This window comes from Urtica dioica, chromosome 8, assembly GCF_054948205.1.
Source record: "Urtica dioica subsp. dioica isolate 48M chromosome 8, U.dioica_male_clone48M_v1_H2, whole genome shotgun sequence".
Classification (NCBI taxonomy): domain Eukaryota; kingdom Viridiplantae; phylum Streptophyta; class Magnoliopsida; order Rosales; family Urticaceae; genus Urtica; species Urtica dioica.
The window spans coordinates 31758443-31783927 of record NC_142763.1 but is presented as its reverse complement, the minus strand read 5'-3'; the positions used below and the strand labels follow the sequence as shown (position 1 = coordinate 31783927).

The 25485-nt window shown below is 40.4% G+C and overlaps 1 protein-coding gene and 1 pseudogene across 8 annotated transcripts; one reads left to right on the top strand and one right to left on the bottom strand.

Moving 5' to 3' along the window:
- The first annotated feature begins 479 nt into the window (after positions 1-479).
- LOC149389222 (putative UDP-glucosyl transferase 73B6) lies at positions 480-2086 on the top strand. Its single transcript, XM_089623823.1, has one exon. It carries the CDS (start codon positions 522-524, stop codon positions 1929-1931), a length of 1410 nt encoding a protein of 469 aa, XP_089479949.1. The 5' UTR covers positions 480-521; the 3' UTR covers positions 1932-2086.
- An 18279-nt stretch (positions 2087-20365) lies between these two features.
- On the bottom strand, positions 20366-25283 carry LOC149389221 (protein ELC pseudogene; annotated as a pseudogene). Of its 7 annotated transcripts, none has more exons than XR_016300894.1 (6): positions 24992-25283; positions 22719-24218; positions 22334-22617; positions 21972-22071; positions 20852-21039; positions 20366-20812 (listed from the first exon to the last, which is right to left on the bottom strand). The product of XR_016300894.1 is annotated as a protein ELC pseudogene, transcript variant X5 (transcript). The 7 variants fall into 7 exon arrangements; XR_016300891.1 differs by lacking the exon at positions 20366-20812 and adding an exon at positions 21144-21170 and having other exon boundaries at positions 21020-21098; positions 22200-22617; XR_016300892.1 differs by lacking the exon at positions 20366-20812 and adding an exon at positions 21144-21170 and having other exon boundaries at positions 21020-21098.
- Positions 25284-25485: the final 202 nt, after the last annotated feature.

Here is a 25485-nt window from a genome sequence, read left to right as displayed (position 1 = left end):
GTATATTAATTTATAAATTTGGATTTTATAAATAAATTGATGAGATATTTATTAGGCTGAAATTGAGGGTAACAAAAATAATTTTCCTCATTTGACTCCTCACGTGATTAAAACGTGCTCAAATTTTGGATGGTAATTGAGAATCGTTGACGGAAGAGACAATTACATAGCAAAATTAGAGTTTAGATAGATTTTCCGAAAAAAGGGCTTTTGTTACCGAATTCAAAGTTCAAGGGAATTGTGGTAATTTATCCATATAAAAAAAAAAAAAAGTTAATAATTTGAGGCAATGATTTTGACTTCCAAACCAAGTCTACTTGCTTTATTAAGTTTATATTCATCTTTGTCCACATAAATATTTTTAAATACCTGTCCGTCCTGTCGTCATCGATGACTTCACATCCTCATAGAGTCATAGGCAACGCTCTATTAATTCAGATTCTTTTTTTCTTAAATCTCACATCTTTTCCACTCTGCTCAGGACCTTCTTTACTCTGGATATTTTCTGACCACCATTAACGATGGAAAATCGCGAGGACCTCCACGTTGTGTTCATCCCTTTGATGGCAAAGGGCCATATGATTCCGGCGCTGGACATAGCCACCATGTTCTCCGCCAGGGGCGTCAGATGCTCCGTCGTCACCACCCCTCAGAACGCCCCTTTCTTCCGCCGCGGCGAGACCGCCGCCATCTCCGTCGTCACCGTCCCCTTCCCGTCGGAGCAGGCCTGCCTTCCCGCCGGAGTCGAGAGCATGGACGCGGTGTCCGAGTCCATTGAGCACCAGCTCAAGTTCTTCCGCGCGGTTTCGCTCCTGGAGCCGGCGATGGACGGCGTTCTGGCCGAGCTCCGACCGGACGCCATCGTCGCCGACGTGTTTTTCGCTTGGGCGCCGGACATCGCCGCGAGGCACGGCGTCCCGTGGCTGGCCTTCCACGGCACGAGCTTCGTCTCGATGTGCTGCATGGACAGCCTGAGGAGGAACAAGCCGTACGAGGCCGTGAGCTCCGACGACGAGCCATTCGTCCTCGCGGGCCTCCCGGACCGGTTTGAGCTGATTCGGACCCAAATCCCCGACTCTCTCTGGCACGGCGACCCCGAGAACGAGTTCACTAATATATTCGAGAGCGTGAGCAAGGCTGCGGAGAGAAGCCTAGGCATGATCGTCAACAGCTTCTACGAGCTGGAGCCGGCGTACGCCGATCACTACCGGAACGCCATCGGGCGGAAGGCCTGGCACATCGGACCGGTCTCTCTGTGCCGCACAAAAGAGTACTCTCCCGCGATCGACGGCCACGATTGCCTGAAGTGGCTCGACTCAAAGTCCCCGGGCTCGGTCGTGTACATGTGCTTCGGGACCAACGTGAGCTTCTCGGACGCTCAGCTGCGCGAGATCGCCGCGGGGCTCGAGGCCTCGGGGCAGTACTTCGTGTGGGTGGTCGCGAAAAAGAGCGATGACTTGGAGGGCTGTGATTGGCTGCCGGAGGGGTTCGAGGAGAGGACGCGGGGGAGAGGGGTGATCGTCCGCGGGTGGGCACCGCAGGTGCTTATCCTGGGCCATCGGGCGGTCGGGGGTTTCGTGACGCACTGCGGGTGGAACTCGGTGCTGGAAGGGGTATCGGCTGGGTTGCCGATGGTGACGTGGCCGATATTCGCGGAGCAGTTCTACAACGAGAAGATGGTGGTGGAGGTGTTGGGGACGGGGGTTGGGGTCGGGGCGAGGAAGTGGGCCCGGTTTGTGGGGGATTTTGTGGAGGCCGAGAAAGTGGGGCGGGCCGTGAGGGCGGTGATTGCTGGCGAGGGGTCGGCCCAAATGAGGGCTCGGGCCAAGGCTCTCGCGGAGGCCGCACGAAGGGCTGTCAAGGAGGGCGGGTCTTCGTATACGGACTTGGGGAGTCTAATTGAGGAGTTGAATTCAACCAAGAAGAACTAATCGCATTAATTGTACTAGTAAATTAGGATCAGAGGATGAGAATTTCGCGGTATAGTAAGTTAGCTGAGATAGCAACTCGGGCAATCAGAGAGGGCAGGGAGTCGCATTCGAATTGGGAGGCTTTCTTTCGGGACTCTGCAAGACCTTGAGAATAGCTCTTTTTCGATTTTTTTTTATTTTTATTATTATTTTTTTTAATAGTAAACACGCATAATTACAAATAGAATTCGAGAATAATACCCGTGGTTAACAAATTTCTTTTAAAACTTTTGATAAAGAACACTAAAATCCCTAAACCGTTTGAGAAAATTCAAGGTTTATAGTGTGCAAACATCCGGAACAAGGAGCAATCCAAAATAATACTTTGGTCCACAAACCAAGCAAAAGATAATTCTTCCACTCAATGATAGAGTGATGTAACGGAAACCCGATATAAAGGCAAACTCTCGACTGTTGTCCGCGCACGAAAGAGATTATATATAAAAAAGGCCGTTCAATAGATTACCAATATTAGATTATAAGCATAAAAATGGCATTTCATAAGAATTTTGAATTTGGGTAAAAATATATGTTTCAAACTACGGCGAAAAGCTCCTTATAACCGAGGAACAAAAGTCTTAAATACGGAGCTAAAAAAAATCCGGGAAAAATTGGAAACCGAAGAAAAATGACGAAAATTTTAAATGGGTCAAAAGTTTCTGAAACGACGTAGATTTCATCGAGAACTTTGATTATCGATGCCAAAGTTACAACCTGTAAAAGATGCTACCAGCACAATTTGCGGAACGGCTTGTCAAAACACACCAAAGACGTCAAGACATGTTCTTCTAAAGATTGGGCCGGGTCTCTTAATTGTGATGCAATAGAACCTTCACATGCATTGGGTTTAAACCCTCAAATTTATATATTTTTCTATTATTTAAAAATTAAAAGTTTATATTTTACACAAGAACTTTTCAAGCTGAGTCTCCTAGAAGGGAAAGTGAAAGGATAGATTAACATGGAGGAATTATTCGATGAAAAGAAATCCATTGTGTTGTTTGGTAGAGATGAGAGAAAGCAAGTTGAGAGGATTACGAAAGATTTATTTTCCGTGGGACCCACAAAAAACTATCTTTTTCAATTTGTAGGGATTGAGAAAGATGGAAACAACAATTTAAGTAAATTATAAATATATCATTTAATACTATAATTAGTATACAAATATAATGAAAATTTAGTAATTTTAGTATATAAAATACCAATCATTCTTCTCTATTTTAATTTATACCAAACAAACAAATGGTGAATTTTAATCTTTTCTCACATTATACTAAACAACTTTTAAAAAATTTATAATTCATCACTTTCTTTTTCTTTCTCTTCCCTCGTACTTAATAGATCCATCTATTTTTTCATCTTTCATATCAAACAAAATCTAGGAAAAAAAGAAAAATTACAAAAAAAATATATTTAAAAGCAATATCAAAATAATGGCTATTTTAAATCCTTCCAAATATGTCGTTTTTCAAATTGTAAACTAATATTTGAAAGAATCTTTATTATAAATGAAAATGTAAACAATTAGTAAAAGACAATGAACCCCAAAAAAGTAAACAAATTTTTAAGAAAAATGAATATTTACAATATGTAAAATATTATTTTTGAACTTCAGACACTCAGTTCTGGCAATTTTCACGAAAACAAAAAAATCTAATTCACTTCTATACCTGGTCCAAGTACCCAACAACGGAGACCCATTTCATTTGTAGTTTCTACCAAGGATTGACTTTTCAGGGAAACCGATCGGAAACTGACCGAAAACCGTCTTACCGGAGAGTACCGGTACAAGTTCGACATTTACCGTTTTCGTTCCAATTTACCAGTGGTTCCGATACTTTTTGGTGTTTTCCGCGGTTTTCGTTCGTCGCAGGTTTTTTTTGTCAACTTTCCTTGGCTTTTGGTAGGTAAGTTTCGGGAATTTCTCAAATTTTGGGATTTTTTTTTCATTTTTTGATCATTTTTATTTTAATCCATGATTTCAAGGGTTTGATCAATGAGTATGAGTTTTTTGGTTGTTTTATATGGTTTTCTATGTATTTTTAGGTATAATCCGAATTAAAATGTTGATTTTTAATCCGAATCTGAGTTTTTTTAATGTTGTAGATGATGATATGATGTGGATTATGATGTTCTTGAGATGAATATGATGTTTAATGATGTTCTTGAGTTGAATATGATGATTTGATGATGAATATGATTATTTGTGATGATGAATTGATAACATGTATTCATCGTATGAATTATGAAGTTTGAACTATGAAAAATATGTTTATTTTTGCAAAATATTTGTCTGAGTACCCATCGGTTTCTTACATTTTTTTTCGGTTTTCTCTACGGTAAGCGGTTTCATGTTGGTACCGATTTTTTTTGTTTGAATACCCTTTGGTTTTCCTTCAGGTAAGCGGTTTACCCTCAAAATTGAAGTCCCGATACGATAACGATAACGGTGGGGCGAACCTTGGTTTTTACCATACTATATGTTGGAGTGGTGATTATTGATGACAATTTTACCCCATATCTATCACCAGCACCTTATCACGTTAATTTGTAAACATCAAAGAGAGTAAGATTCTTTTTTTGATTGATGCAGTGGCCACAAAGATAGATTTTTGCAATTTTATATACGAATTTTTCCGTGGGAAAACCATAACAAGCCTTTTCGATTTTTTTTTCTGCACATTTTCAACCATAAAAGGTAAACAAATGAAGAAAAGCCCGCTATTTGAATCAAACCGATGACATTACATTATAAATTATACACGTTCATTTTAGCAATTAGCTTGTCGAATAACAATTAATCTATCACTTGATCTATTCCTTTTATCAAATATAAATATATGATCATCAATATGTGAAGAGTTTTTTTTAACGGTTTTTCGTATGTTATGTTTAGTAACATAATTTTATTTGATAAAACAAATAATTTTGTTCAATTTTATTATGTAACTGACACTAATAAATTTAAATATATACATGAGAGTCTCTGCAATTTATGAGAAATTGCCTAATTTGTCACCAATTTCATAATATTTTCCCACTTTCCACCAAAACGCTAATTTTTCCCAAAATACCACCTCTGTGTCAACAATGTTGACATCTAATAGTGAAGGGAAAACAAAGATGTCAACATTGTGGACATAGATGGTAGCATTTTGAGAAAAATTAGCATTTTGGTGGAAAGTGAGAAAATATTATGAAATTGGTGGCAAATTAGGCAATTTCTCGCAATTTATTTATGCATATCATAATTGGAGAATTATGCCTATTTATTCTATTTTTGAATAAAAATATCTTTCAAATACATGATTTTGGTTCTTAATTTGTTGTAAATGAAAATACTATAAACTATATGAATGATTGAAATTTAGCCACTAACATAAGACAAACTTCTCTGAAAAGACGACAAAATTACGGTTTCATCTTGTGAATTGACGGAGACAAGTAGCAATGATTTTGCGATTGTGGTATCCGACGAAGTACAAGTTTTGTGACGGTTCTATATGTTAGAATAAAATATACTGATTTTGTATTTTAGTTTTTGGACCTTGGGAATTTTAAGCCAAAAGTATAATTTCTAGAAGTCAATTATAGTAGAATCTCTGTAGCTCTCTAAATAAGATATGAGTTGTGTAGGAAATTCTAGTCCAATTATACTAGATTAGCAATGGCAAAATCATAGATTAATAACCATGCAGTGAATCCGTATCAAGTTTACCAAATTCCCTAGCAACGACTTTGACGAGAAACGGCATTGATAACATCTCCTCATCACCACCGACGATGGATATCGCCGCCACATAGGCTAACCGTGAGGACCTCCACGTTTTGATCTTCCCTCTGGTGGCGAAGTCAAAGATTGTACTCACGTATGTTTCTGTCGATCGATCTCATATATACAAGCACATCCTTTTGCTCCAATCCATTATTCTCTGCAATGAAACAAAAAATGAAGCAATAATACTTAAAGAAACACACACACACACAAAAAAAGAATAGGAAAATCCGATAATGCTGAATTAGAAACTGATATACATATCCAAAATCTCATAACATGAACATGCACTACATATATGACGCACACAATTGTTAGAAGAAGAAAACTAAAGGCCCATAAATCAAATTTAGGATATTCAAAAAAATCTCAAAATCCATCAGAAACAACCTTAACCCCTAAATTAGTCAAGGGTGAAATGAAAATCAGTAAGACCTCAAAATATCTTAAAATCAAACAATAAAGAAGTCATGCCAAAATCAAACCACACCTGTAATCCAATAAAAGAAATGTGTGTGTGTGTGTGTGTGTGTGTGTGTGTGTGTGTGTGTGTGTGTGTGTGTGTGTGTGTGTGAGAGAGAGAGAGAGAGAGAGAGAGAAGAGAGAGAGAGAGAGAGAGAGAGAGAGAGAGAGAGAGAGAGAGAGAGAGAGAGAGAGAAAGAGAAGAAGAAGAAGAAGAAGAAGAAGAAGAAGAAGAAGAAGAAGAAGTGACCTGATTTCGTGGTCATGGATCACCTTGACTATTGGAAGGAATTACATCTTCCATTTCCAATAAGTCACCTTCCAATTGCTTATTGGAAGTGGCACTTCCATTAGGCAAAATAGTGCATTTCATTGCTTAACGAAAGTGGAATTTTCGTTAGGCTTAATGGAAATATGCATTTCCATTAACTTCCATTAAGTAATTAAAAAAATTAAAAAAAAATCAAATTTAAATGGTAAATGAAAGGGACTAAACTGTTAAAATTTCAAATGAAGGTAGTAATATGTAAATCAAATTTCATCTTTATCTATAGCTTAAAAAAAAAAAATAAAAAAAATTACAACAATATTATGAATAAAACATTAAAATAAGACTACATTGTATTAATAGTCATGTTTTGAAAGTTCATATCAAAGTTATCAACAAGATTAATGTTCACAAATGTTTCTTGAAAACGTTGTTCGTGTTGACACCAATCTTTGTATATGGTGAGAGTTTCGATCATTTCGGGTTTCAAACTCTGCCTTCGATCGTCAATGATGCGACCCGAGCTACTAAAATCGGACTCGGACGACACCGTTGAAACCGAGATCGAATGTACGTCTCGGGCCATCTTCGATAAGATCGGAAACATATTCTCGTGTTGACGCCACCATGATAGCAAGTTAAGGTCGTCTTGGTTCATGTAGGCAAATTGTTGAGAAGTGTATAACGCGATCTCGTTGTTGGAAGTCGTATCTTCAGTGGGTTGGGGATGTGGTGGCGATCTTGGAGATGAAGTTCCATATCGAGCAAAGTGAGCTATATCTTGGAACATTCCTTTGCTTATCGATGAGTGTCGAGGTGGACTTGGCTCGGGATATGCTAGAGTTTGTCGCTGGTAAAACCTGAAAAAAGAGTAAATTTCTTCCACGATCCTAGCAAATCTTCTCAATCTTTATTGGAGTCCTATTGAAACCAAGAAATATAGGCCTGCAAGGACGCCTTCGGCATCCAGGGGTCGGAACCTTCCCCCTCTTTCTTTGGGGGGTTTCGTTGATAATGTGTAACGTAATCTTGTCCAGTGTGACGTTTTAAATACTGTAAAAATGTTAAATAACCCCCAAATTTCATTCGGGGGTCTCGAATGCATGCAAAACCATATAAGTAAGGAATTTTTGAAGTTCCCCAATATTTTGAAAATTTTGCTCTCATAGATTCTACGCATGGTTGAAAAGTTTCAAAATGGTTGCAATCGCGAAGATGTTCAGCAATTTTTGTAACACTATCTATGGCTAAATAAGATGTGGGTGTGTAAACAGCGAACAATGCACATGTTTCATCGTAAAAAACGTGAAAAAATGAGTAAAGACCTTAGCCACTGCGATGTCTGTTTCGATTATGTCATGGCCTCCGTTTTTTTCACGTATTCACATGTAACCTCTACATGTTTATCAAAAAAAAGAATTCAACATTAAAAATGTTGAGTTCCACCTAGTCCTGTTATCAGTGTGGAATTGCCTCTCGTCAAGATCGTTCATTAAAAAACGCCTCTTAAAGTCGTCTACCATTTGGTTTGAACTGTTTATCCAAGCCATGGCGTGTCTAATCTTACTGATACACTCGTCAAAATGCTTAAACCCGGCTTTCACTATGAGGTTTATGATATGGGTAGCACTCCTTTGGTGTAAAAGACACTCTTGATTGGGTATCTTAAGGCGTAAAGCTCTCACCACGGCGTCGTTGTTTGTGGCATTATCTAGAGTTATTGTAATTATTCTATCATGAAAATTCCACTCTTCTATTACATTTAGAAGGATTCCTAGTATGTCATCAAATGTATGACTACCATCTATTCTTTTAAAGGCTACGATCCTCTTGTTTAGATTTCAAGCCTCGTCTATGTTATGATTTACAATAGATATGCAATCCATTTTGGAATTCTCCGACCATATATAAGAAGTGGGTGTTGCGATTTTTATGCACGCAAGTGCACGTGTCGCTCAAGTAATATAGTGAATTAAGTAAGAGTGTCGATCCCACGAGGAAAAAGATTAAATTAGCAAACAAATCAATTAGCACGAATTGAACTAAAGAGGAGAAGGAAAGATGTCACAAATTATTGACAAGTTCTAACGCATTTAAATAAAATAAAAAAAACTCAAATAACGGTTGTAAGCAGAAAAAGAGGCTAAGGACCCAGGCTTCACGGGTTTATTCAACGGTTTGGATACACAAATTTCACGCACAATCAATAATCAACTCACTACTCTTTGCTAATCATACTCACAGAACAATATTGTTAAATCTCTCTCAAGCATCTAACAACCTATGTCAAAATTAGGAAAATCTTCTCTCGATCCCAATCCTTAACAACAACATGCATTAATATCAAGAGTATTCACAAGATTCTATGGCAACCTAACTATCTCTAGCCTAGGAATGCATCATAGTAATTCAAACCTAAACACTAACAACCTAATCTTTCTCAAGCATCAAGTTGAAGTATAAAATCATGAACAAGGTAGCTAATCTCGATCAAGCATTAAAACGGATTTAAATTAAGCAAAGTAGTAGAGAATGAAAATTGAACTTCAATATATTAAATCATATCCATAACCGAATCCTAAACCCGCTACGCGATAGTCCTTAATGGAATTAGTTCGTAGCGAGAAAACAAAAAGAGAATGAGAAAATAAGAATAAGAAACCATAATTAAAAACTCAATTGTAAATTAAACTATGGGAGTTCAAGAGTAAAGGAGAAGAATAAAACTGTAATTGGCGCGAATTGATGAAGAACGGCTCTCCTCTTTTTCTCTATTTCTCCCAAACACTAAGTGAAAACAATAAAAATAAAAAATAAAAAAAAAAGTGCTAAGATCCCTAAACAAGAGATTGAGAGATGTATTTATAGGCCTAGGTCGAAATCATTGGGTTTTTCTTAATTTTCGGAACAGACTGGGTAATTAAAAGTGATCCAACGGCTCAGATCGATTCCGAATCCGCGTTTCCTCCTTTTTAGTCTCAGCGGACCTCGCGGCACGAGGTCCTTGGGTCGTGCCGCGCACTTTTTCTTCCCGTGCGCATCGTTTTTGTAACAGCCATAACTCCTAGCTCCGACGTCCGATTCTTGCAAATAAATATGCGTTGGATAGATAAGAGAGAGCTCTATCCAATTATGAAATTGGATCATCCAAAATATTTACTTCAAACTCTCAGAATTTTTCACAATAGGACGATGTATTTCTTCTTTGCTCTAACTTGGGAAAAGTCTTCGAATATTCTCAAAATTGCTCTGTTACTTCACGTGATGCTCTACTAACCTCCTTTATACCTCATTAGCCTCTAAAACCTATAAGTCTCTTAAAAACACAAAAAAAACATCACAAATACTCGAGAACAAGCTCGGATTTAGTCGGGAAAATATGAGCTTTCCGCGTGATTAACGCACCCATCAGTGAGCGCTACGTTAAACCGAGCAGACATGAAGCAGGCTCTAAGTGTGTCTTTATCTTCCAAAAAATTTCCCATAATATCACTTCGAAGAGTTTTTCTTGAAATAATGTGAATACCAGGAACTAGGTAATGCACAAATCTACCAAAACCTTCGTTTTCTACATGAGAAAAAGATTGGTCGGTAGAAACTATGTACTTAACAAGTTCTTTTCTAAACTCTACGGGATCGTGGGTACTTACCTAATTTGAATAAAGATCCTTTTAAGATGCACATCTTGTAGTGGTGGCGCAACAGGAAGTACCATGAGAGGAAGAGTCGGTTTTGATGTGCTTCCCGCATTCGCTATATAGACCCTTCTTTCCTTCGTCGTCGTTGATCTCGAGGAAGTATTTCCACATTTCGGAACGTGATTTTCTTTTCTTCTTCGGTTGTTGAGGTTGTTGTGCGTCGGGAGCTTCGTGTTGAGGTGGTGGAGGAGGTGGCTCGTGTTGTTGGTCTTGAAATCTACGAAGTTGTTCTTGGTATACGAGGTAAGGGTCTTCGGGTGGATGTTGGTGGGAGCTAGAAGGTTGATCATGAGGAGGAGGATGTTGTGTATGATATTGTCCATGAATTCGACGAGGATGAGGTGGAAGTTGTTGTGAAAAAAATTGTGGTAGATATTCTGGTTGATAAGGGGAGATCGGGGTGAATCGGGCTACTTCTTGAGGGACATTTAGTGGATGCCATTGTGGTCGTTGGAATTCGATGTAATTGAGATTTTGAGAAAGGTTTAGCCAGTTTTGTGGAAATTGATTTCGTGGAGAAGGATGTTGAACTTCTTCGTGTCGCTCATCTTCTTGTTGTGATTGCGAGGGCTTGATAGTGCGACTAGAACTTCGACGCGATTCTTGGGAACCTCTACGAGAACCACGGTGAGATGATGACTCGCCAGACATTATAAACTATAATTAAAACTAAAATATATATTTGTACTACTTAAGTATATAATAAAAAATTTATAAACTTAATTATATACTACAAAATTTATAAACTTAAGTATATAATAAATTTTTTATAAACTTAACTATATACTAAGAAATTATAAACTTAAGTATATAATAATAAATATTAGAATAAAAAAATTAAATATATAAAAACAAATTTATAAACTTAATTATATAAAAAAAAATATGAACTTAAGTATATAAAATTAAGTAGAATACAAACTTAAGTATATAATAAAATTTATAAACTTAACTATATAAATAAAATTAGAATACAAACTTAATTATATATTTGTGGAGTATTTGAGAGTTTAAGAGAGATGAATGTTTGATTTGAGATTAAAATGTTTAGAAATCGGATGTATTTATAGGAGAAATAAAAGAGTGGGTTAAAATTTAAGAAATTGTGTAAATTCGGAGGTTTAACGGTCAAATAACGGACAAATAACGGACAAATTTTCTCAGCTGTCCAGATTCAAACCGTTGTGAATCTAACAGCTGATTTAAAAAAAAAAAAAAAATTATATGATTTCAGCCAATCAGATAAGCCCAACGTTTCTTTTTGTACTTCTTTATCCCTTCTGTTACAAATATATACGTTACACACACACTGACACAACCCAAATTCTTGCTCTCTCCATGGTACTTGTGCCTGACACCTCTTCCGAGCCCTCTGTCCCACGGTACTTGTACTTGCACAAAGCTCCCAGCAACGTACAATAGGTCTTCCTTCTACGACGACGGTGTTTCTGGAAACGCCGATGGTGATGGGTTCCCCTTCGCCCTCTCCCGAAGTTATAACCGAATCCCACGCTAGCGTCGCTTACAATATCGCCCCTGCATGCGGCTGATCTCTTCAAGACCATCGCCGACTCTCTCTCTCTCTCTCGTAATTATTTTTTTTCCTGTGCAATTAATTATTCCATTGAATGTCTTCGTGAGGTTGAAGTTTCACTGGCGTGGCATTAAACAGAGCATGGATGTAACGCTAAAAACGAATGTTGACGCCAATTTTGTAAGGGAGGTCTAATGCATTCGTGATCCAATTTTCCGAGGACTAAGCGTGGAAGAAGAGCACCACCACGACGACTTCGCAGAGCAACTTGATTTTCTGACGCCGGTCAATGACTACCTTGTTCCACATAGCAGGATTCATATCATCGGGGGTTAGTCGCACAAAGACAAGGTAAGTTTTTTCTTCTCTCCTCCTTATCCTTCCATGAGTGTGAATTGAGCATTGATTTTTCTTCCTTGATTTGCTCTCTTGATCTCTTTTAACCGAATTTGGTGTTTAGAAAATAAAAATAAAAAGCAGTCGTTTTTGGTCTACGAAATTGAGTGAGTTTTCAGAATTCCAATTTTGAAATGGTATCATTTTTGGTGTTTAAAAAAATATTATTTGAAATTATAGTTCGTTTTGAACCAATTCATATCTCAAACCTCTTTTATATGTTTTCTACCATTTTGTTTATTAAGTTTTACTGCTTACTTGTTTAACTTCTTCTCGGTTTTTTTTTTTTTAGTACAATTTAATGTTTCAATTTACATCTTTTGTTTAAATTCACCGTTCCCCCGTCGTTGTGGGTGAAAGTGGCGGTCTTCGACTCCAGGGAAGGGAAAGCCGCCGCCAGGGACACCAGGTGTTGCCGGATCAGCCAATTCGTGTCCTCCGTGTGCGGAAGGGCTGGTATTATGAACGACAAAATTTACGGGAAAATAATATAAAGAAATTGTGAAATTCATCATATTGTTGATCAAATTCATTTTAATTTTCTCTATTACAAATATGATATTTAGTGTACATTCTTTCTAAGCTTTAACTTCGTCTTAACTCCCAAGGGCACATAAAAAAAAAAACTCTTCGTGATATACTCTCTGCCTAGCTAGAGAAAGACTGCCGTAGTGTGGAAGATGACAGATATTACATCGGACATGGAAGAGCTAACCAAGCAGGCCAATCTGCTAGGTATGGAAGATGAGGATGATGACTGGGACTTGGATACGGTTCCGGTGTCTTCGTTCGCTGACGAGGGAATCCTTGGGAGGCTAGTTCACAGGAAGCCAATCCGACGTCAGGTTCTGGGAGCCCTCCTAGAGGGGTTGTGGAATCTGTCGAAAGGTTGGCGTCTGAAAGTTCTAGATTCCGATGACCAAGGAATGTTCTTTCAGCTATGGTGTGCAAAGAAAGAAGAAAGCCAATACGTGGTGGCCCGAGATCCATGGTGCTTCGCCCAGGGCATCATAGTGGTGAGACCCTGGCCAACATCAGGGAATTGGAGACAAGAAAATATGGAGACGCTAAAGCTCTGGGTGCGGGCGGTAGGAACCCCCCCGGACATGGTTACTCCGAAGAATGCTATGAAAATCGCTTCGGCGGCTGGTTCAGTTTCAGAGCTGATCTTGTCAAAACCGAAAGAAGTTATTTTTAATAACTACTTCCGGTTCTGTGTATCAGTTCCGCTAAAGAGCAATTTGAGCCCGGGACGATTCGTTCCTCACAGTGGCCGGAAGGTATGGGTCGAATTCCAATATGAGCGACTTCCTCCAATATGCTTTAGTTGTGGAGGTTTTTTACATGACAAACGGGAGTGCACCAGACCGGCGCTTTTGATTCCAAGTGTAACCGGAGAGATGGTTCAAGCTTATGGAGGATGGCTAAAAGCTGACAAGAGAAAACCAGGAGAGTTCCTATCTCCGGCTAGCAAGGTGGTGGTCGGCGGCAGTTCAAACGACAACGGAGGGAAGGCTACGTCACGGCCCTCGATTGGCAAAAATTCCTCGTCGAATATCCCCCCAGCCAATAACACCCGGGGTTACGTGGAGCCGCAAAATTTATTGGAAACTACATCCAATAAATCACCTGGGGTTTCTGCCCAGGCTCGAGAATACCCAAAAAGAGGCACGAGCAATAATGAGGATAGTAATGTTGATGTCACTCCTCTTGACTCAACCCTGGAGAATGGGGCCCACGCCAAATCTGCAGAGTCACATCCTCAGACTCAGGCCCAGCCCATTACTCAGCCCAGGTACAATCTCATTTTTGTTATTGGGCCCGAAAATGAGAATTCCACTGATTTGGATCAAACTGAACCACATCAGCAGTCAGTCTCCACTCTTGCACATACTTTTCGCGATAAAATTGAAAAACAGAGCAAGCTAGTAAAGCATACCTCAAAAGATGTCCTGGGAAAAGTGGCGAAGAGCTCTAGGAAGTTGGCAGGCCAAAATTTCAAACGAAAAGCTTCGATTAAGGATCTGGCGAGGCGAGTATCCGAGAACGCTAGCCAAATCCCTTCTTCTTTCCCCTCTAAATGTGCGCCTGAGAGACATGAAGAGGGCACAAGTTCAATCATCTCGGCATCTCAAACTCTGGCTATGGATTTTTCGAGATCCACCGATGATCACATAGCCTCCCCTGATTTGAAAGCGGCGAACCTTGAGGAGCAAGGCCGCCGAGCCCAATGATTGGTGTGATGTGGAACGTCCAAGGATTGGGCAATCCTTGGACGAAGCGAGTGCTTCAGACTCACGTTCAGAAGTACTCCCCGGACTTTGTTTTTCTCTCTGAGACTAAGCTTGTTGGGTCTCAGATAGAAAGATTAAGGTTCACTTTGGGTTTTAGTAGTAGCTTGGTGGTGGACAGAAGGGGGCTCAGTGGTGGTTTGGCTCTCTTATGGAAAGACTCTTGTAATATTCAGATCTTGGGCTATTCACGAGGACATATCGATGCCAGACTGGTGGAAGAAGACGGGAGAAGCTGGCGGTTCGTCGGCTTCTATGGGAACCCGGAAACTAATCTCCGATGCCATTCGTGGGATCTTCTACGAAGGCTGAACTCACAGAGCACAGAACCATGGGTCGTTGGGGGGGACTTCAATGAACTCCTTTATGCACACGAGAAACAAGGTGGGAACCCGAGACCGATGGGACAGATGGAAGCGTTCAGAGAAGCAGTCAACGATTGCGATCTTCAAGACCTCGGGTACACTGGAGCTCATTTCACTTGGCGAAGGAAAAATGGGGCCGAGATGATTTATGAGCGACTTAATCGCTGCTTTGCCGACCCTTCGTGGCTGGAAGAGTGGCCAAACGCTTTTATCTCTCACCTTCCTCTCAGGGGCTCTGACCACCGACCTTTGCTTTTAGACACTGGAGGGCTTCTTCATCATGACCGACAGCAGGCCCGACAGCGCAAGAGATGCTTCAGGTACGACGAGGCTTGGAGCGAAGAAGCGGAGTGTGGACAGATTATTGCTGAAGCATGGTCTAGTGATTCTCCAATATCACTAGGCTTACGATTGGATCGATGTCGTCGCCAACTGAGCTCATGGGGTCACGGCCGACTGGTGGAGCTTCGACGGAAAATTGAACGGCAAACTCTGATCCTCGATAGGCTCACGGAAGGGCCTGATATTATCCCGGTAGAGCATATACGTAAAGAGGAGCGACAGTTGGATGCTCTCCTAGAAAAAGAAGAGACTTATTGGAGACAAAGAAGCCGTGCTCTATGGCTTAAAGAGGGAGACCGCAACACCAAGTATTTTCATCGGAAAGCGACGCAAAGAAAGAAGAAAAATACGATTAAGGGGTTGGTGACGGAGAATGGTATCTGGAAATCTGATGAGGCTGGTATGTTGGAAATTATCTCAGATTATTTTCAAGATATTTTCAAGTCTAGTGACTCTCCCGGGGGAACCTGTGCTGAGATCCTAAGATGTGTTCAGCCAAAGATTTCAGAAGAGCAGAACAACTTGTTACTGCTACCCTTTACGGAGCTAGACGTTAAGGAAGCGGTCTTCTCGATGGAGCCCCTTAAGGCCCCCGGAAAAGATGGCTTCCCAGTGGCTTTCTTCCAACGGCATTGGTCTACGGTGGCTGATGAGGTCACGAAAGCCTGTCTTCGTATCCTCAACGATGGGCACAGCGTGGAAGAACTTAATGAAACTATCATTGTGCTGATTCCGAAGGTCAAATCCCCAACATCGGTGAAGCAATACCGGCCGATAAGCCTCTGCAGTGTTTTATACAAAGTCGCGTCAAAATGCCTCACCGAGAGACTCAAACGAGTGATGTCCCTAGCCATATCCCCAAATCAAAATGCGTTTGTCAAAGGAAGACAAATTGGAGATAATATTGTGATTGGGTTCGAGGGGATACACACAATGAAGAGGAGTTTGTTCGATAACGGTGAATACGCTGCCCTCAAATTAGACATGGCAAAAGCTTATGATCGAGTGGAGTGGCACTTTATAGAAGCTATTATGACCAAACTCGGATTTGCAGAGCAATGGGTGGCGCTTATCATGAGGTTTGTGACGTCGGTAAAGTTTGTCTTCAACCTTAATGGCCAACTGGTGGGCTCGGTCTCCCCTCAACGCGGTCTCCGTCAAGGCGATCCCCTTTCTCCGTTCCTATTCCTTTTTTGTTCAGAAGGACTGTCTTGTCTTCTACAAAATATGGAGGAGGCTGGGGAGATTGTGGGAATTCGGTTCGGAGACTCGGGCCCGAGGATTTCCCATCTCCTATTCGCCGACGACAGTATGCTCTTCTTTAAGGCCGACGAGGATAATATACGGTCTGTTCAGCGATGCCTGGCCACTTATGAGACTGCTTCCGGACAAAAGGTGAATTTCGAGAAATCTAGCATCACTTTCGGAGCCCGGGTAACGACGGAAGACCAGATTGCGTTGGCTGAGATGCTAGGGGTTCGACACACAGAAAACCTAGACCTTTATCTCGGCCTCCCCACTTTTTCCGGACGGAGAAAGAAAGAACTCTTCACTTTTGTCCTCGACAGAGTTTGGAGCAAAATAAAGAGTTGGAAAGGTAGTCTCTTCTCTCAAGCAGGTAAAGAAATTTTGCTCAAAGCCATCGTGCAAGCGATCCCAAGTCATGCGATGAGTTGTTTCCGACTCCCGAAAGGTCTTATCGACAAAATCCATAAGCTCATGAATGCCTTTTGGTGGGGAAGCACAAAAGAAAAAAGGAAAGCCCATTGGGGTAAGTGGGATAAACTCTGCAAGCACAAATCGAGAGGCGGACTCGGGTTCAGAAATTTGGAGGACTTTAATCAAGCTTTCCTCGGCAAGAAGGCATGGGACTTAATCAGACATCCTGACAGTTTGGTGAACAAGATCCTCAAGGCAAGGTATTTTCCCAACTCAGATTTTCTAGAGGCTAACGATCGGAATGACAGCTCTCAAATCTGGAAAGCCATATTATGGGGGAGAGAGCTCGTTGAAAAAGGTTCAAGGTGGCGGATTGGCGATGGAGAGCGAACAGATATTGTACGAGATAGATGGATCCCTCGGCCAAAGGAATTCAAGATCGTGGACCCTCCACCGCTCCCTTCCGGTATGAAAGTCGCTGAACTGAAACACCCTGATGGATCTTGGAATGTAGAACTGATATCGGCTATGTTCTCCCCGATCGATGCCGATCAAATCTTATCCATCCCGTGTATCAGCCAGCCGAGGGATGATCAGCTCATGTGGCACTTCACAGTTGACGGCGAGTACAGCGTCAAAAGTGGGTACAGAGTCACTCAAGACCACAAAGAGGAGGCAAGCGGATCCGAGACGAGCTCCGAAGCTAATTGGTGGTCATTCCTCTGGGCCACGAACCTGCCCCCAAAAATAAAAATGTTCATTTGGAAGCTTTGCCACAATTGGATTCCTACTTCTACTAATCTACGGAGGAAAAAGATCATTTTTGAAGATAGTTGTCCACGCTGCGGCAAGGACCCGGAGACCTGCTTCCATGCCTTATGGGGTTGTCGAGAGGCTAAGAAGTTCTGGAGAGCTGCGACGGTGTCTAAAAGCATGAAAACGGAGGACTCTGGCGACATTCAGGGAGGACTTGCTAGGCTGGCGCTGGAGTTGAAGAAGGAGGAGATGGAGTGGTTTTTAGCTCTAACCTGTCAAGCTTGGAACATCCGTAATCAGTGGGTTATGTCCGGGAAGTGCCAAGATGCTCTGAGATCAGTGGAGTGGGTTGCTTCATTGGTTTCAGACTTCCAAGCAGTCAGAGTAAAGCCTTGCTCAGTGAAAAGACCATGTCCCCATGATACCACCTGGTCACCTCCGCCGCTGGGTACTGTGGCTGTGACGGTCGACGCGGCCATAGACTCCAACGTCAGGAGGACTGGGGCTGGATGTATTCTTCGCAACCCCGAAGGACAGCTCCTGGCCTCGGCAATTTCGGCAATAAACCAGCAAATCGGTGTCCCGGAAGCAGAAGCAAAGGCTATCCTGTTTGGTATGACGACTGCAGCGGCGCTCAACTACAAGGAAATATATGTCCAGTCGGATAGCCAGAAGGTCATCAAGATGCTCGCCCAAACCCACCCCCCGACGACGGAACTGGGGATGCTTGTTGAAGAGATCAAATGCCTCAGCAACAGCTTCGTAAGCTGCGACTTCTCGTTCATTCCGCGTAGCTGCAATATTCCAGCGCATAAGCTGGCAAAGTATTCCCTAAAGTTTAATTCTTCGGTTGTATGGCTCGATGAAGCCCCACCATGGTTGTACGTTGACATTAAGGCTGATTTGCCAAGTAATTAATAACAGCAGCTGGTTTCTTCAAAAAAAAAAAAAAAAAAAAAAACTCCCAAGGGCACAATATTCAATGGTCAAACCCGATATTTTCTTATCGCAAATTTATGAACCGTAGCGTGTAATAGTGTTCCACAAAAATTGTCAATGAAATATTTTCAATAATTATTTATTTTGAAGATCAAAATGTCAATTGTTATTTGATTGAAGTAATTTGAGGTTGTTAACCGGCCCAGGATATCATCCGGTACTGAATAACCTTTTTTTTTTCCTTTTTTTTTTTTAGAATACCATTTTTTTTAGGTGATAAATATTGAAAGATTTTCATAACCTATATTGTTGTCTATAAAATCATTCGTTACATAAAAACCCAATCTACCCACTAAACACGTTATAAAACGGTACCAATGAATTAGGCCCACGTTATTTCCTAGGGGTGGCAATTTGGTCCGGACACGAAACACGAAACAGTTACGACACGATTTAAAGCGGATTTGGATCTCAATAAATGGGTCGGTTCTTAATTGGATCGAACACGCTAACACGATTAAATAATGGTTCAAAACGACACGATTACGGTAACACGATAAAAAGCCGATTAACACGATTATTAAATGGTCGACACGAAACACGATTACGACCCGCACGAATATGATCCAATTAACACGATTACGAGTAATAGCACGATTACGATCCATTTAAACACGATTAATATTATATATGTAAAATTATAAATTTATAACTATAAACATAAAATTATAATTATAAACATAAAATTGATATTAGAAAACATGATGTAATAAATAAAGTATATTCGTATAAATATCAATTCACATATGATAACATATAGTCAATAGTATACCCATTGACTTAACGGGAGCAATAAAAATCCCAATTCATTTCAAACAATCACAATTACTATAGTTTCATAATAATATATCATATTCAATTTTATTTTATTTCAATTCATATCAAACAATTTTCATTCACAATCACAATAACTATCATCTCATAATAACGTATCATATTCAATTTTATTGGATTTCAATTAAATTCATATTGAAAAATCACAATTTGAAATTGAAAGTACGTATCACATTCAATTTTATTTTATTTCAATTCAATTCAATTCAATTCATATCGAACAATTACAATTTACAATCACAATAACTATAATCTCATAATAACGTATCATATTCAATTTTATGTGATTTTAATTCAATTCAATTCACAATAACTATCGTCTCATAATAACGTATCATATTCAATTTTGTTTGATTTCAATTCAATTAAATTCATATTGCAAAATCATAATATATAATTGACAGTCACAATAATTATAGTCTCATTACAACGTATCATATTCAGTTTCTTTAAATCATTTGAGTATTGGTTAGAGAGTCACTCGTAGTGTATTTGTTGAATATGTGAATGTGAATTTGGGTATTGATTATGTACTTGTTGAACTTTTGATTTTTGGTATTGTTGAACTTCTGGTCTTGGGCATTGTTGAACTTCTGATTTTGGCTTGAGTTAAAAGTGTGTTTGTTTTTTGTGTAAGTGTTTTTATTTTTATTTTTTTACGGGCTATAAATGGATTGTGATTCTAAATCAGTTGAATAATCAATGTCGATGTATCGGAAGTTAGTACAAAAAGAAAGATGACAATTCTGATCTTATGAATGTTATGTTTTTAATAATTATATCGCAACTAATTGAGTCTAAATGTCTAAACACGGTTAAATACCCATTTAACACGACTATTAAACGGTTTAATTTAAACGGTTATGGATCTGTAAAAAAAATAAACGGTCGGATTTGGATCTAGATTTCAAACACGATTAATAAATGGTCGGATTTGGTTCTAGCAATTATTTATACAAACACGATTAACACGACACGATTACGACACGAACACGAAATTGCCATCCCTATTATTTCCTACATCAGCAAGATTAAGTTAAACTGACTGTTCTAAGATTTTCATAAGGTGGCGATGTGTAATTGGACAAAAATGATCGTTTAGGGAGAGAGAGCTAATACTGGTCATATAATTCAAATAATTAAAGTTTTTTGTTTTCTATATCAAACATCACCAGAGAATTAAACATTAAATACTCACATCTGAGGAACAAAATATTCTTCAACCTATCTCCTACAACTACAAGCTTTAGTGATCATTTAAGCTACCAAATGGAAATAAATTGACATCTACAAAAACTCTACTTGGACCACAGAATCTCCTGCTCAACAAGTAATTATTTACAAACCAAACTATAATTTATTCCAAAAACAAAACAAAATTGATTCTGGCGGAGTTGAAAAGTGTACCCTTAACCAACTCTCCATGATCGCCGAGGCATAGTAACTCTGATATTTTTTGCTAACTAATTATCCGTCTACCTGAAATATCCCAGCCTTCTAACCTAACGATTCAGATCAGCAAGCAACGAAAAACATGGACTTTAAAGAGAAACCATACCGGCTCAAGTGCAAACAAAATGAAGTAAAAATAAATATAAAACATTAACCAATTGCTAAATGAGTCTAGGCACATGCCTTTCTTCTCATACTTTTGAGAACTAAAGCCTAACCTTTCTACGGCTTCACTGCCCTGCAAAGCAGCCAAACGAGCAAGTTTATGTATGGCTTTGAGATTATTTTGACGCATTGCTTCTTTATCAAATATGGCATCTGATAAAACAACTGCCGAAGCACCATTCGCAATGTAATCGCCAACGGAATCTGTTTAATTAGAGCAGAAACTTTCAGTAACTTTCGTATCGGAGAGAAGCAATTCGATTTTAAAACTAACCGTGAAACAAAATATGTAATCATGTAGCTCAGCTAGTCAAATGAAAGAAAGTACATTTCTGTAACCAATCTCTTTTTTTTTTTTTTTTTAAACGAAACGATGAACTTAATAAAATTCATTTATTTTCTTGAGATCAACTATACAAATTAAGTTTATTTATTAAAATGTCAAAATTCATGAATAGTTAGGTGTTGAATTCTGTGCTGAACCAATCAAGAGATATGGTTCTATAAATATGTAATGTTGTTGTAGTAACATGAAGTGTGTGCTAGAAAGGTATTTTCATTTTCAATTATACGAGTACAAAATGGTTAAATTAGTATCAGCATTTACGTTTTCTCAAAAAAAAAAAAAAAAAAGTATCAGCATTTACGAAGCCGAGACAGCACAAGGGAAAACACATGTACTAAATCAAACTTCTTATGCTTTGCAACTCAAACTCTAATCTGAAACCTATTCTCCATCTTCTATATACGCATGTATTGAATTCGAAAAATCCAGAGGACTTCAAGAGACTCCTGCCAAATTCACTACGCAAGAGAAAGAGATGGCTGCACTATGCTACTAGATACTCAATTCATTTACCAATCTAGATTCCCATAGAAAAGGATAAAGCTCTACAGATTCATCTCAACTATTTCAAAAGAGTCGCATAGTTTCCATCGTTAAATTTTTAACTACCAAGTAAAGTGAGAAGCATTTTCAGCTCTCTAAGGGTGATAGAAGCAAACCTATCGCAATTCCCTGAGAAGCAACCATGGGTATGTGAGAAAACGGTTTCTTGATTGCCGAAATATACCGCACGCCCCCCAATGCCGAAACAGGATAAACCTAAACCGCCAAATACGGTAAAATATACTTATAACTTCAAAATCATATCTCAAGAACACAGATTAAATAAAATTTTAGACCAAACTATCAAAGATAGAAAATGACAAAAAGGTTAATGGCACACAAACCTCATTTTGGAATCTTGGCAAACATTTTTTTTACATGAGACTTAGTAGGCCAAATAAGGTCCTGATTAGAGGTATTGAGTATCTACATCTGAATTGGCCATAATTACTTTAACATGCTAAAGTTCATCACTAACCTTGACAATTTTTGTGCCAGCTTCATAAGCTGACAATATTTGTACACCATACACGTCTGCTTAAGTTATCTTTTCAAGTGTTAAGAAATTAACATTTACTATATCAAACAGACTGCAAAAGCTCATTCAAAAATATAATTAAGAAAATATAAGCGAGCCATCTTTGAAGACCAAGTGAAGTCTCACAAATACATAATAGTTAAATAAGGTATGCTCTTACCTCAGTGGAAGTCATAGCACCAGGTATGTATAACACTTCGCGATTCTTTAAATGGCACATAACACTGTCCACCAAGCAATAGCCAAGAAAGACAGAGTTGTTAAGCTATGTACAATGCAACGCAAAACTGAATTACAAGCAAGAGGACTGGGAACAATTCTATACCAATGTGACAATGGGATGGAGATATTGATCCTCAATTCAGAGTCCTGAAGTAATAAACATTTACAATAACATATGCAAATGCAAATGCATCTCTACCCTATAATGGACAGTGTTGACACTGTAAAGAGGGAAACAAAAGACCATGAACAATTCTGATAGGACATAACCCAATTGAAACGTGAGTCAATACCCACATTCACGCAACTGCAAGCGGATTTTGAGCGAGTCACGAAGAACAAATTCAAGACTAGGAATAAATCTGCTATTCTATATTATTAATATTGGTATGCATTATAGTTATGACAGAAACAATATGTCTTACAGCAGCATGTAAAGAAAGAAAACGAGATGACAAAAAATAGAATCAGGAGACGAAATGGGCGATGCGGGAAGCCATGGAGGCGACCTGGGAGTGCATGTCAAGGGCCCTGATCTTGGCGGCAGTGGCGCGGTGGAAGAACTGCTCCCTGGAGAGCAGCCTGACGGTGCGCAGGTAGTGGTGGAAGGGCAGGGCGGCGTCCTGCACGGCCTTGTCGAGGGCGTACACGGCGTCCTCGATGCCCACGTCCCCCGCCGTGCACTCCATCATCTGCCTCGACGCCACGTCAGCGCACTCCACCCCCTCTTCCCCTCCTTCCGAGGCCGTCCTGCGCCCTCGGTTGTCCCTGAGCCAGGCCTCGAGCACGTCCGAGTCCACGAGCACCGCCTGCAGCCGCTGCTCCAGGGCCTCCTTCTCGGCGGCCATCTCCCCCAAGCCCCGCCGCAGCTCCTCCCCTCTGCGCCGCAGCTCCCCCTGCGCCGAGAACATGCCCTCCATCTCCCCCTCCCTCGCGTGCCGCATCCCCGCCAGCGCCGCCTCCGCTATCTTCGCGGCCGCGTTTCTGCGGAATTCCTCCGCCGCTTCCGACACGGGCGACGGGCGGCTGGGAGATGGGACGGGGCGCTGGCGGGAGTAGAGAGGGGGGTCTCGGCCGAAGATGAGGCGCAGCTCCTTGGCCAGGTCCAGGAGGTTGGAGCTAGGGTGCACCCACGAGTGGAGGTACGGGACGGAGACTAGGCCCGAGGGGTTCACGTGGGGGTGGGGGCGCTTGATGATCATGTCGTGCGTCGGAGTCACGTACACGCACGGCGGGTGGCGGGGGTACGATTCGATCAGCCAGATCAGAAAAGGGATGTTGTACGTCACGCCCTGGAACGAGATCGGGACCGTTCCGTCGGCTTGGAGGAGGTTCGCCGTTCGCCCGTCGTTGTGGGTGAAAGTGGCGGTCTTCGGCTCCAGGGAAGGGAAAGCCGCCGCCAGGGACACCAGGTGTTGCCGGATCAGCCATTTCGTGTCCTCCGTGTACGGAAGGGCTGACGGGCCTCGCTGGGACAGCACGGAGCTTAAGAACTGCTGGGTTAGCTGAGGGTTCGCCGGTGCCGAGGATGGGTTCGCCGGAGGGACCATCGTCGGTGGAATCTGATCTGCTCTAATTTCGATCGCTCTACACAGCTTAGTTTCTGGAAGTTCAATGTGTATTGTCACAGAAGAGTATTTTATAGAAATTAAAGATCTCATAGGGAAATCTCACGCTTCCTCTAAACTAAGCTGAACAAAATCAACTACCCAACTCAGATAAGCTTACTTCTTACGTCAAGTATTGGTAATGCTACGATGAAATAAATGTTAAAAGGAAAGGAATAAAATCGTCATACGGAAACAAGTGCTTGATGGAAAAGAAAGCAATAAAAATCTAGATAGAGAAATTGCAAATCTAACTCTAAATTGGAACGGAGATCTTCTAGATGGAACAGAGAAATAGAACCCTAAACCAAAAACTGCGATCTGGTGTTTTAACACAATCAAATTGCATTCCTACGATAATTCGGATTCTCTCTAAAGCTTCCAAATACTAACCTAACGAAGATCTTAACATAAATGTCTAGCTCATTCAGCTTTCAAACTATTTCTATAGCAATGAATTTTCTAGTCATTTTACGGCAATGTAAACGCGTTTTTTAAGTTCTCAAAATAAATATCTCAATAATTTAACATATCAGGAGTTCGAAATTTCCGCTTCAGCAAAGCTTTGAGCTTTATCCCCTCAACATTCTCCACGAGTAATTGGAATCCCTTTTTTTTTTGGTATCATAATAGTTGGGGTACTTCAAAACTCAATCATCTCATATCCTGGCGCTTTCACGTAAAGCAAACAAAGAGAAAACCAACCAAAAAAAGAAAAAAGAAAAAAAAAAGAAAAAGGTATTTCTAAAGAATCAAGAACCGTACTTACTTGCGAAGAAGACAAGGGCTCGTCACAGAGCAGGGTCTGCGTGGACTGCTTGCGGCACTTCTAGAGATTCCAATCCACGCCTAGACCAACCAGACAGAGTGTTCTGAGAGACAGAGAGAGAGAGAGAGAGAGAGAGAGAGAGAGTAACGTTTTTGGGATTTTTGATATTTGGGAAATTTGGGTTGTGGTCCGTCCCGTGAAGCCACCATGATCGCGGGTATATCGGGCTGACTGTTCATGTCTCTCCTCTCTTCGCAAGTTAAAATCTTTCTTCCTAATTCCACAGCTATCCTTCAATGTGGGTCCCTTCATAAAACGAAATTTATTAGGGGTGTGCACGGTTATCTTTCTTCCTAATTCCACAGCTATCCTTCAATGTGGGTCCCTTCATAAAACGAAATTTATTAGGGGTGTGCACGGTTTGATCCGATCTAAAATTGGTCAAAAAATCAAACCGAATCGGACGGTTTAAAAAAAATTAAACCGGACGTACT